Source organism: Poromitra crassiceps (assembly GCF_964638095.1).
Source record: "Poromitra crassiceps genome assembly, chromosome: 19".
In the NCBI taxonomy this organism is placed as follows: domain Eukaryota; kingdom Metazoa; phylum Chordata; class Actinopteri; order Beryciformes; family Melamphaidae; genus Poromitra; species Poromitra crassiceps.
This window is the reverse complement of record NC_139646.1, coordinates 7,876,227-7,890,054: the sequence shown is the minus strand read 5'-3', so window position 1 is coordinate 7,890,054 and position 13,828 is coordinate 7,876,227. Positions and strand designations below refer to the sequence as shown.

The 13,828-nt window shown below is 42.5% G+C and overlaps 2 protein-coding genes across 3 annotated transcripts in view; both read right to left on the bottom strand.

The window, feature by feature from the left end:
* The window catches only part of cacng3a (calcium channel, voltage-dependent, gamma subunit 3a), a gene marked incomplete at its 3' end in the record, with an annotated part of 4,163 nt that extends 1,882 nt beyond the window's left edge, over positions 1–2,281 (bottom strand). The window contains exon 1 of the mRNA XM_083656301.1: positions 2,036–2,281. Coding sequence (XP_083512427.1) covers positions 2,036–2,246 — 211 coding nt within the window. The 5' untranslated portion in view covers positions 2,247–2,281. The remainder of the gene's footprint in view (positions 1–2,035) is intronic.
* Positions 2,282–4,960: 2,679 nt separating this feature from the next.
* LOC310793669 (protein kinase C beta type) overlaps positions 4,961–13,828 on the bottom strand; it is a 46,496-nt gene continuing 37,628 nt past the window's right edge. The window contains exons 15-17 of one of the 2 annotated variants that reach the window (XM_083655522.1): positions 12,117–12,224; positions 11,850–11,990; positions 4,961–8,319 (exon numbers count right to left, since the gene is read on the bottom strand). In XM_083655522.1, the coding sequence (XP_083511648.1) occupies positions 8,167–8,319; positions 11,850–11,990; positions 12,117–12,224 (402 nt within the window). In that variant the 3' untranslated portion in view covers positions 4,961–8,166. Of the gene's footprint in view, positions 8,320–9,449; positions 11,242–11,849; positions 11,991–12,116; positions 12,225–13,828 lie in introns of those variants that run through there. The other variant, XM_083655523.1, reaches the window with a different exon arrangement.

The following is a 13,828-nucleotide window of genomic DNA, read 5'->3' as shown; positions in this document are numbered from 1 at the left end:
TTCCATAACTGTGAACTGTAAGTGAACAGATGTTTCATGTTCTGAGTAAGCTTTGGCCCAGCAGTGTCTCTCAACATTGCAAACAAGGATATTATTGATAAATGTGTCCCTGTGTGCTGCATTGATTGACTAGTATTGATGGCGCGAGGCGAGCGACTGTGGTCACCATGGCTGCAAATACAAAAGTGGTTGAATACAACTCACAGCCACAGAGTGGACAGGTCAGAGGTAGAACCACTGTTGAGGAAGCACGTTGGTGATCAACGCAAGCAGTATCAATAAGACAAACGGAGGCTGGGGGAAATGTGAAGTGAGTCCACAATGTTTTTGACCCTCTGCAGCCTCCTCCTCACGCCAAGCAAGAGTGCAACAAAATGTTTTTGAGCACACAGATATTTGGCTGTCAGCTCTGTAACATCTGCATTTACCCCCCTATTCAAACCCCAGGCTGTCAACTCTGTAACATCTGCATTTACCCCCCTATTCAAACCCCGGGCTGTCAGCTCTGTAACATCTGCATTACCCCCCTATTCAAACCCCGGGCTGTCAGCTCTGTAACATCTGCATTACCCCCCTATTCAAACCCCGGGCTGTCAACTCTGTAACATCTGCATTAGCCCTTATTCAAACCCCCGGGCAGTTGGACAGTTTTGTGTGTGTTTTCGTTGTAGCTTGACCCAAAAATAATCAAGCTGGTGGCATTGTAAAATGCCCAGGCCTGCCTTGCTTTCAGCCTGGAAGGCATGCCAACTGTTTAAACCAGGTGCCAAGTTTAGTTAATGCACACAAACAACCAGCCATATGATCCCGAGTAAAATCACCAGGCACCCTATATTATATTACCTAATATCTGATAATATATATCACCCTATATTATTATATTATTGTATACTGTACACACACGTGCACGCACGCATAAACTACAGCTTCCTATCCGTCTGCCTACCTGTCTCTATCACTCTAAAATACTCCTCTAACAGGGACTGAACAGACAGGCAGACTGACACACACACACACACACACACACACACACACACACACACACACACACACACACACACACACACACACACACACACACACACACACACACACACACACACACACACACACACACACACACACATTGTTACCTGTCCATTAAACCACTTTATAGCTTAGTGCTAGTGTGAGCAGCAGATGGAGGGGGTGAGAGGAAGGAGAGATATAAAAAAGACAAGTGCACAAGGGAGAGACAACAGAGAGGACAAACATTCACATTTGGCATTCGACCACTGGGTTAAAAGGAAACCGAACAAACAAATTATTTGGCCAATCATATGGAACCTTACTGTCAGTCTGATCAAACCACAAACAAATTATGCTGCCAATCATCTGACACCAAGTTGCAATATCAGTAGGTTGGCTCTTTTAGTCAATTTCATGACTACACGCTTTTCATTTAAGGTATAGATCAGTATTCTAAAACGTTTTCATATCAGCACTCCTATTTAGTACATATTAAGGCTACAGACCCCCATTTGATGAGATTTGTCTCTTGAACCCAAATCTGACAATAGTTTTATTGGTAGATATGATTTTGTCCAGAGTTCTGTATTCACTATGTAAAGATATAACAGTGAAACTATGCGCAAAACAGACATTCTTCTACATTCTCTAATTGTGTTAACTTCTTGTAAATCAAGTTAACAATTCATCCATTTTCTGCAACCTACTCAGGGACCCCTGGTGGAACCCGGACCTCATGTTGAGAACCACTGGTAATATAGAGCATGATCTTCCCAATTAGGCTCACATTACACTACATTTCCTATAGTGTCTGTTGCAACTGAATATTGTGACCATGGCCTAGTACTTTATGGTTATTGTCTTTTGTGCCCATTATGGAATCTATATAATATTCCTATAGCTATAGGGATTTGTAGTCTTTGGAACTCAGTCGTGACTTTAGCATAGGCTACTTAACTTTGATTTGTATCTCATGTCACTATATTGTTCATTGGGATTTATAGTAGGCTACTAGAACGAACTATACCCTCGGTGCAGCAGGTCCTCCACAGGCCGGAGTGGGTTAGGACCTCTTCGTTCTTGCGGATGGTCTCGTTGTCGTTCAGGTTCTTGGAGCGGCACATCCCGCGGGAGTACAGCCAGTAGTCCGTGCCCACGGCGATGGTCATGAGGCTGAAGGCGCAGAAAGCCCCCGCCGTGGTCATCAGCATCATCACGCCCCGTCTGCACATCCTCATGTCGGCCCTGCCTGCCTGCCCGCTCCTCTTCGGGGGTTTAAACACTCTTCAAAGCTTCTCCTCCCTGCTGTCTGACCTCCGTGTGGGTCCAGTCAGCTGGAGTAAACTCACATTGTGTGCTCGTCCTCTCCAGCCTGCGCTAAACCTGGGCCATCGGATGCTGTAGAGATTTCTGGTCGTCCCTTTAAAGTTGTGTCGGTTTCCCCCCCCTACAGGCTGCATAAGTAGCAGGCTACCTTCTATACTGGTAGTTCACTGACTGGGTCTGGGGATGTTTCCATGTCAAGACTCAGGAGCAGATGGGGAGGCAACGAGATGCGGGTGACGACGGCAGAATCGTCTTCTTTTGGAAAGTGCAAAACCAAAGAAGAAAGTTTAAGTAAAGTGAGAGAGAAACAGCTTCTGCAATAAAGTTAATTGGAGAAAATGGCGACACTAAAGCTCCTCTTGCCATGTTCTGCTTTAGTGAAGCTCAACTCTGGCAGTGCAGGATAACCCCGCCCTCTCTTCTGTCTGTCCGTGTGCATGTGCTCTTGTCAATGGGGAAATTCACTACCCATATAGCCTATGGCCAATAGGCCTAGTGACAGCAGCCACATCTGACCTAGTCCAGCCTGCTGTCAGCTCAGTTCAGCACCACGGACAGCGGGCTCATCTGCTGCTCTGTCAGGGAACATTTCATCAGTCAGTCCTAAACCACTCAACTCACTTAGCCTGATAAAACCACTTCACAAATCATGTTTCTACAAATCATGCCTGTTCTTTACTAGACCATATCTATCAATCAATCAATCAATCAATCAATCAATGTATGTATGTATGCATGTATGTATGTATATGTATGTACTGTATGTATGTATGTATGTATGTATGTATGTATGTTGTATGTATGTATGTATGTTGTATGTATGTATGTATGTATGTATGTATGTATGTATGTATGTTGTATGTATGTATGTATGTATGTATGTATGTATGTTGTATGTATGTATGTATGTATGTATGTATGTTGTATGTATGTATGTTGTATGTATGTATGTATGTATGTACTGTATGTTGTATGTATGTTGTATGTATGTATGTATGTTGTATGTATGTTGTATGTATGTATGTTGTATGTATGTATGTATGTATGTATGTTGTATGTATGTTGTATGTATGTATGTATGTTGTATGTATGTATGTTGTATGTATGTATGTTGTATGTATGTATGTATGTATGTATGTTGTATGTATGTATGTTGTATGTATGTATGTTGTATGTATGTATGTATGTATGTATGTATGTATGTTGTATGTATGTATGTTGTATGTTGTATGTATGTATGTTGTATGTATGTATGTATGTATGTATGTTGTATGTATGTTGTATGTATGTATGTATGTATGTATGTTGTATGTATGTATGTTGTATGTATGTATGTATGTATGTATGTATGTATGTTGTATGTATGTTGTATGTATGTATGTATGTTGTATGTATGTATGTATGTATGTATGTATGTATGTTGTATGTATGTATGTTGTATGTATGTATGTATGTTGTATGTATGTATGTTGTATGTATGTATGTATGTATGTATGTTGTATGTATGTATGTATGTATGTATGTATGTTGTATGTATGTATGTTGTATGTATGTATGTATGTTGTATGTATGTATGTATGTATGTATGTTGTATGTATGTATGTATGTATGTATGTATGTATGTATGATGTATGTATGTATGTATTGTATGTATGTATGTACTGTATGTATGTATGTATGTATGTGTATGTATGTATGTATCTAATTTATAATTCCGGTAGTGTGTGTCCCTTCGCATATCTGGAGAACCGTCCGTCCGATCGACTTCAAACTTGGGAAGTGCACTACCTGATGGAGTGCAGTGCCCGATTTTGCGTAATTCGCCATAGTGCCACGGTCAACCATTGCCAACACAAAAAGTGGTTTATCTTGAGAGCTGTTGGTCAGATGGACTTCAAACTTGGGGAGAGCGCTGCTGGGAACCCGGCCGAGTGCAGTGCCGAATTCCATGCGATTCAGCATAGTGCCACCTACTGGCAACACAAAAAGCGGTCTATTTTGAGTATCTCAAACTTGGCGGGTGCACTGCTGGGAAGTGGGAACCCCATGGAGTGCAGTGTCAAATTTCGTGCAATTCAACCAATCAGAACACGGCTTTCACGTATCTCCAGAACCGTTTGCCTGATCGACTTCAAACTGGGGAACGGGCACTGCATATTGCATGCACTTCCGGCCTCCTCAGGCAGGTATTTAATAGGGGTGCTCCGATCACGTTTTCTTTTAACACCGATCGCCTATGAGAAATATCTGCTATTAATGCTATAATATACTATTTCATATTTTGCAATGTCAAATTCTTTGTGATCAGAAATTTGTCACAACCGCGCAAGTAGGCTAGAGATGGTTGATCCATTATCACAGCATACTTATCTTTATTATATCTATATACAGAGATAGGATGTACTTTGTTTCTCATGTCTGTCTGTATGTGGCACTATGGTTGGTTAAATTGTTTGTGGAAAAATAATAAAACGTTTGATGGTAAAGGTGCACGGAGCGTCGGAGCACCCTGTCTGTGTGCACACACATCTGTCCATCAATGTCTCACTCTGTCAGTCAAAGTAAAACACAGGAGCCAGAGAGTTACTGAAATGGTATTATAATTATTCATTTTAATGTAGGTATCATAGGTGTCTCTCACGCTCAGGTAAAGACGGTGCATGCAACACACGACCACTGTCCTGTTACACAGTTCCTTTAGTGGCTTTATAAGAGCTGCTCTCCTCTCTTCTCCCCCTCCCAACTCGCCTCTTCTCCTGCCTTTTGCATAGTTTACACTTTATTCTCCTCTCCCTCTTGTCTTACTTAAGCCATTCCCCACTTCTCCCTTCTGAAACCTTACTGATGGGAATGGATTGGCTGTGTAGGAGGGGCGAAACAGAGAACTGGAGAATGATAAATAATAGTGATAAGTGATGGAGATCTGAGGTAGGGAGAGGAAAGCGGAAGAGAGAAGATGGAAAGTAGGGATGCACAATCGGTATCAGGCGATAAAGACTTAAAAATTAAATATCGGCCAACATTTCTGCCAATTTGACAGGCAGACAAAACAAACACTTAAATTTTGCCCAAATGCTCGATGCTTGAATGAATGCTTGATGCCATGTGCCCAGCACAAAAATTATAATATAATATACTGATACTATAATGGATGATGGCAGGACTAATCCTTCTGTTTTGGTTTAAAGAAAATGTTTAAATCAGAAGAAATGGTGTGCTCAACTCAGACTGAAAAAACATCGGGTGCCGGTGTGTTAAAGTTTTACACTGAGGAAAGCCAATGGCTGAAACGCATCTGTTCCATGACTACTGCTGTGCAGATTAAAGATTTGGAAACTTTTCCTGTGAGTGCTGCCAGTTTGACCCGCCTCTTGGAAGAAAATATTACATAAATTAAAAATATATATGGCATGTTTTACATAACCTAAGTTGAAGTGATTCAGTCTACACCTTTCAGGCCCTGCTGAGAAATCTGACCTACAAGTTTATCTGTCGTCTTAATGTGTCTCAGAACTTGATTATCATGCTGCTGTCTCAACCTGGTCTCAGTGCTATTAAGTACCAGTCCAGCATTTGGGCACATTGGTACAACTCTTTAATGTAATGTATTGGGGTATATATATGTTATGATTTTATGTATTGTCTGTTTTTATACTGGACCTCGTGTTTGTTACAGTAATAAAGTGATATTAATATTATGATCAATACGCTGCATGCTTACACCAAGACACATTCCTCGTACGTAATCTTTGCATATTGTGGCAATGAAAGGGATTCTCTCTCTTCTCTCGCTCTCTCATAATAATGTGTTAATTCCACTACAGGAGACTTTATGTTCTCTGGAATAAAGTGGGGAAGAAATGCACGCTTTGCCAATTGGCCAAAAGAATTGATAAATATCGGCATATTGGATATCGGCCAAAAAACTCAATAGCGTGCATCCATAATGAAAAGGAAACAGAGGAGGAGAGAGAAAAGAATGAGGAAATATAAAATGGACAGTCGGGAGTGATGGCAAGGGGAACGTGAAAACAGAGAAAGGAGGGAGGAGGAGGAGAAAGGAGTCAGTATATACAGTAGAGAAGTGCACATTTACACTTCTAGCTCTAGTTCCCATTCCTATTTATACATACACAAAACAGGGCATACAGAATTATTACACACTACTTTATATGCTCATCTCATAAGAATCTCAGATTTTCTTGTCATATACAGTCTAACAATCTTTGATCCGTGCTCTGGAAAAACCTCTGCAACCTAACTTCTTTAGCAATGCATATCTTAAAGGGCCACTTTGTCGATTTTCCAACCAGCTTTGTATCATGACAAAATCAGTAGTATACAGTATATGAACAATGTTTAACTTCCCTCCATCTTGCCTGGACAGAGAGCTCCCCGTTCATTCGCAGAACTTCTTGGTCCAAGTGGTGTCATAATGATGTCATTTGGTCCAGGAAGCTCTGCCAATGAAGGTAGTGTAGTGAGAATTTAAGAAAGTTAGGCCTCCAGCCTGTAGATGGCGCTATAGCAGCTGGTGTAAGGTTGAGTTCCCATGTTACATGTCACGCCCACTGCTGTATAAAGACTTTGAATAGTCCTCCCCTGGGGGGAGACTGGAGAGACTGGGCAAGCAATACTGTTGGTAAAATCTTGTGCCTCAATTTGTTCTCTGAAATAAATACCTTAAACTTGATAACTTTGTCATTATTGATTTGCTGCAATAATGATAGTGATAGTGCAACAGCAACACCATGGCAAAACTGCTCCAAATGACATAACATCATTTGCACCAGGAAGTTTTCTAATACAGATTTTGTAATGATACAAAGCTGGGTGAAAATCGGCACAGTTGGCCTTTAAATGTATTTGAGCTAGCACAAGTGGATTTGAACTTAAACTTGATCTGAGCATGGATTATTCTAACACTGACTTGCAGTGATGAATTCAAGACACTGGGGTTTTTCCAAGACGTCAAAAGCAAACCTTAAAGAACTAACAGCTAATATGGCATGCATAGAGGAGCTGCACCACAAAGACTGTATTGGCCTGTACGGCACTAACCCACTGCATACGCAGTGCCAGAGAGAGAGAGAGAGAGAGAGAGATGAAACAAGAGAAAGAGATGTTTCAAATCTCACCGTCACACAGGTATTTGGGGCGATTTATTTTCTCTTTTTTGCATCAATTTGGAAGACAACACGTGCTTATAGACTAAGTTCAGGACTAACTTAGACATGAGGTTATAAACCAGACCCTTTCAAAACCTTCAAACCCGTCCTTCCCTCCAACCCCAGCCCACAGAGTCACGTTTATTATGAGCACATACATGACACATTAATCATGGAATGTTCATGACATAGCTTTTACCGTCAAGTAGACACCCACACACTGTTGTTCATCAATAAAGCACATGCCTACACATTCACTGTGGCTCCAATGGCTGGCCTTTGTCAGGATACTGTGAATCACGCACACACACTCTCTCTCTGGAAACATTCAGGAACCTGGCCTGCTCATCTCAGATCAAGCTCAGTTCCATTGGCCAACCAGCAGCTACAGCCGTTTTGTTGAAATTCTACTGTGTGTGTGTGTGACTATGTGGTGAGTGTAGTGGTCTACGTTGATATTGTCCAATTGAAATGCTGGTGTGTGTCGTCCTGAAGTCTGGGGGTCTGCGTTTATGCCTGTGTGAGATGTGCTGGCTTTAGCTGGGGCGGTCTGAGTCTGGGTGGTGTGATGAGAAACTGTGATGAAGTCTTCCATCAACATAACCGGGCCGGATGGGTTGGAGTTCAGTCTCGGCTGGGTTGGGTCTAAAAGTGGTGAGAAGGATCAGACTTGTATGATGTATTCAGGGTTGGTGTAGGAGAAACCTTGAAACTCGTTCTGGTCCAGATTCATGATGAAGAGCTTGTCCGTGGGCGTCAGCTCCACTGCCATCTTTGTGAACTCCTTGTCAAAGTTTCCTACGTCACGGCGAGATTTCTGACACAGAGAAAGAGGAGAGAGATGGTAAGAAAAAAATATGTTAGTATTACTTCATAGTGAATTAAAAGTTTCAAATCCAGAGAGAATAGGTTTGACAGTAAGTAAAAAGTGGAACAAGAACAACTTCCCAGAGAAGCACAATGATTGGGGTGGGAGGGACCCTATTTTTCAGAACATGGAAAGACACACTGTACCAGTCTAGAGGTGGCACCATGAGGGATGAGCCTGGAGTCTAGACTCAGTAAAACACACCAATGATTCCATAAAGGACTGAGGAGCAACTTGACAAAAACATACACTGCCAACAAAGCCAGAAACACAGTCAGAGATGGAAAGAAGGACCCCTGACAGTTCAACAGTACAGATGTAGATCCAAGACAAAACTTCAAGAGCCAGAGAGGAATGTTCCAAAAACAGACAAGAATCGACAATACAGAGCCCAGACCAAACCACAGCCAGAAAAGATTGCACACAGCTACAGGGAGTGAAGCCCCAGGCAAGACACACATACATGAACACACATACGGTTAAGTTTCCTACCTCCTCATAGGACTCCCCACAAGGCTTCCGGCTGTACTGAGGGGTGCGGGGCTGATCTGAGCCACCTCATCTCCACTACTTCAGCTCACATGGGACCATTTGTATGAGGGATGTCTGTGTGCAGCCTCATCTTTGTGTTTATGCCATTTGCTACTTTGTGTGTGTATGACAGTGTTGTAGCCAAGTCACTCTATCTCAAGTCCCCGTTGTTCGAGCCACCAGAGAAGAGTCCGAGTTGAGTCCCCATTATACCCCGAGTCCGAGTCGGGAATGACTGAAGATGAGCGTGAATTTGCATGCAACACACGTGCCTGCCCTTGCATAAAATTGAATAATGTCACAGTATTAATATAGCTATCAATAGCTTATGCCAAACAGGGCTTATTACAAAAAAAAGAAGAAAAAACAACAAAAACCGTTTATCAATTAACAAGTCCGAGTCTTCGTCTCCAACATCTGAGTCCGAATGCATGCATGCTCAAGCCCAAGTCGAGTCACGAGTCGTGAAAATGAGTCCAGGACTCGGATACTAAAACACTGGTGTATGAATAACAAAGCAGACAGTAAAACACTGGTGTACGAGTAACAAAGCAGACACAGTAAAGGTATTCTGGTAGGCACCAGTGAGTATATTATCAGTTTCCAGTCATACAGGACAATTACACAATCCACAGTGGCATCTCTCTCTCATCATCCATCACATTTCTCCAAACATCTCTCTGATTTTGAACTCGATATATATTTAGTTTATCTTATTATGCTGTCAACATCACCACCATTACCATTATCACTATCAAACTCTTCATCACAATAAGCACTCTGTATCTTCACCTGGCAGGATCGTCTTTTTCAGCGAGCATCATTGTGTAACACAAGTCTGGTCATGATATGGCTTCTGTGATGCGACTGTACCGCCTCCCTTTGATACAAGCTCAGAGAACAAGATTTGACACATTGTTACTTTACCCTGCAACCAGTTACAAAAAGATAACCACGTGCCTGACATCCTGTCAGACTATTATGTATCTTGAAAATAAATTTCCAAGGGAATGTACGTATGAATTGTATTGAGAACAGACAAGCTATAATGCATATTTTAATAAGTATACATGTACTGCAAAATGGCACAAGATGGCTGCCCTTCACACAGTTGTGGAGGACAATCTCTTTTCTATCTGCGTCCTCAGAGCTCTGAACTTTGGTTTGGCACCGTTGGACACGCCGTCTCTGTAAGCTTACAAACTACCAGCGATTTCTTAGGCCTTCACATGAAGCTTCATTAATATGTGAAATTCTTTCCAGTGCTTTCCCCAATACCCAAACAACACAGTGTAATATGGTGAATACTTTCAGTAATGAATCAGGAGCGAATACGAGCTTTCAGTCATAAATCACTGAGTGAGATCGCTCTGCCTGACTACTGCATGTAAAGACTTCTAATCCTCTGACTGGTTAAAAAAAAAAATCAGCCCGGGGGGGGGGGGGTTGTGGGATCTGACAACTTCACCACGACACTGAATCAACAGAATATTCAAAGTGTAGCAGTATTTGGTCCTATAGACAAAAAGTAGGTCATCAACATTAGGAAACAAATTAATACACAATAGCAATGCAATTGGTCAGTTTTCACTTGTAGGATCATACAATTATACCGTATGAATGTTACCACTTTGTGATCATAGTACACTCATGAATATTACTGATAGGTCTTCATAATCAATATGCAATACATGCAATGTGACACAGAGGGAGCAGGCGCAGCAGGCGGCCTGGAGGTGTCACTGCGCTCCGGGGGTGGGGGGGGGGGGGGTGAGGGGGGAGACCTGCTGCTAGTGTGAACAGCTGGGCGGCTGTTCACACATTTCTGCACTGAAGATAGAAATGCAGCCAGTACAGCTGATATGGAGTCTGAGCGTTGACGGCAGCACTATTTCCGTCACATGACAATCCACAGTAAACGGAACTGGGAAAACCTACTGGCATCTTGACAAATAAGTACATTATTTTATTTTATTCCTGATTTTCTTTTTTTTGCATTTGAGTTTTATACACAGCTGTAGAGACAGATACATAGCACCTGTCTACATCCTGTCTGCATTTCCATCTGTGCTCAGCGTTTCACCCTGCATATGACATCATGATGACTTTTTGTTTGTTTGTTTGTTTGCTATGGAGGTGCGGATTTCTAGAGCCTCCATATCAGCGTGTCAGTGATATGTGGCATGGTCAGTGAGGTGTGTGGGGGTACTCCGGGTTAACAAATGAGAAGCCTTGGAATTCGTCCTGGTCCAGGTTGGCTATAAGCTCCTGGTCGGGGGGGGTCAGCACGGGGGGGTGGCGCGTGAAAAAACGATCAAAGTTCTCCGCGTCACGCCCACACTGCCATGGAGAGGAGAGAGACAGAGAGAGAGAGAGAGAGAGAGATTGGGAGAGAGGCAGAGAGAGACATGGAGAGAGATGAAGGGATGGAGTGAGTATGATGAGGGATGTGAGAAAAAAGGACGACCACAAAAGACAAAAAAGAGAAATACAACTAAAAACGTGACATCAACCAATCAAATCATTCGCAGCCGAAGCTGCGGATTTCCATTGGTCCACATGTGAGCCAGTGACATCTCAGCTTCATCATTGGTGACTACACTCACAAGTGTCAGCTCTGCATTTGTCAGAGTAGTGACCAATGGCAGATGATGGTTGGGTTTTAGGAGATGAGTGAGCTAATCGTTTTCTAACTTACCGTCAGTTACCGAGAAATCAGGGGCTGTGAATTTGACTGAATGTTTTGTCTGTATTGCAGAACATTTGTAAACACAATTACTCTTGAAGTTCCTTCCTAATCCTTATCCTGACTAACCTCTGAGGCAATCAATGTTCATAGTTACTGTATCTCACAGTTGAAGTGTGTGTGTGTGTGTGTGTGTGTGTGTGTGTGTGTGTGTGTGTGTGTGTGTGTGCGTGTGTGTTGCTCTTGTATGTGGTGTACTTACAGATTTAGGTTTGAAAGGCGGTTGGACCTCTTTGTTCTCCAGTTTTTCCCAGTCAATATAGCGGAAGAAGGCGTGCTCCTTGATGTCTCTCTCCCCCTCTGGACCGCAGCCCAGACGCTTACCTGGGTGCTTTGTCATCAGCTACATCACACACACACACACACACACACACACACACACACACACGTGTGAGATGAGTGTGAACGTGAGTGTGAACGTGTGTGTGTGTGTGTGTGTGTGTGTGTGTGTGTGTGTATTGGTACTCACCCCCTTGCAGATAGCAACAGCCTCTTTGGACATGGCTTTAGGGTAAGAGACATGATGCTCCATGATAGACTGGAACAGTTCATCTTCATCCTCTCCGTCGAATGGTGGCTGCACAAGGACAAACATTCATTTACTGTGATAGATAGATATAGATTTTTATTTCTGTGTCATGCACCATATTCAAGGTGCCCAGCCCGTCTGGGCTTACAAGACACAAATCATTCAAGTTCAACAATACAAACAAATCAACAAACAAGCTACAAAACGCTCAAACATAAACAAGACATAGTTATATATTCAGATGAACAGCTTCTCCATTCTGAGTTTCCAAGCCCTCCCAATAAACCTGGCCAAACTGAAGACTTCATCTCTGAACAACCATTCCAACTTCGCATCATCTCCTGACCAAAATAGTTCTGTGATTTAACTTTCCTCATGTTGCCTTTGTATGTTACTTTATTCTACCTGTTCTATTACTTTGCTTTGTTTATTATTAAGCTTTGTTAAGCTGTTTCGTTACTGTATTCGACCTGCCTAGTCTTTTTTTTCTTCTTCCCCCATTTGTTGTGTCCTTGTGGCTGGAATCCTCTTTTCTTTCTGTTCCATTGTGTTTCAATCTGTTTTAATCACTGCTCTACCTTTCCTTTCTTTCCTTCTTTATTCGGATCCCCATTAGCTTCCACAACAGTGGTTGCTAGTCTTCCTGGGGTCCACATAAAATATACATTACAATACATTTACATACAAATACATAAAAACATGACATTTACAATACACATACAAGCATCATAAAAGTTTTAAAAATAGTAATACACATTACATTAAAGGAGGTTATCAATACAGATTATTGAATTGAGGCACAACAAGCATGGCTGATGGTGCGAGTATCATTCCTACCAGGGGGCTGTAATACGAATCAAGATAAACAGATTCAGGATCTGTACCCTTCATCGGGATTGACTTAACCAGACAATCGGCACGGCGGTGGTTATCTTCTCGATCTCTCAATCCTATCCAGCTCTGAGCTCACGCACATGAAATACTCGTGCACAAAGAGGCGTGGTTTGTAACAGATAGCCAATCACATGTGACAGACAGACACAGCTTTTACAGAGCCACACACGCACCTATTTCCTCATTCATTCAATCCCTCTCAAAGCGCGCATCAAATTGCATTAATTAGCAGAGGTTAACTAGCCTGGTAAACCAGCCGGTCACGTGAACTCACAGTTAATTTCGTTCTGCGGGACCGTCTGGCCTCACGCCCTGGGAGGGCTTTAAGCAGAAACTACAAAGTGGAAGAACCCATCAGCGACTGTGCTCAGTGCCCTGTGATTGACAGCGGAAGTTGGCCAATCAGGAACGCCACTAGCACTGCACTAACAAAACAATAATGGCCACCTGCTTCCTTGCCAGTCCGTCTCGAGGAGTAATGTCAATGTTTGTCGAGTTTAAACAGCCATAAAGTGCAGTTATTGCAGAAATAAGATTCAATAACAATTAAACAAGTACAGGAGTATGCAACAGCGGAGCTTCTCGGTGGAAAATGGGTTTTGTCGTTCTCGGATTTGGGTTTGACTGGATCCGACGCTGATTGGCTTAAGGAGTTGTCTGTCAATGCAAGTACACCCGGCCAACCTCCGCCCACTGCTAAACACTGGGAGAAAGCTTAAGAAGCGGCTGGCTACTGTGCATGTCTCGGAGGAAGCATG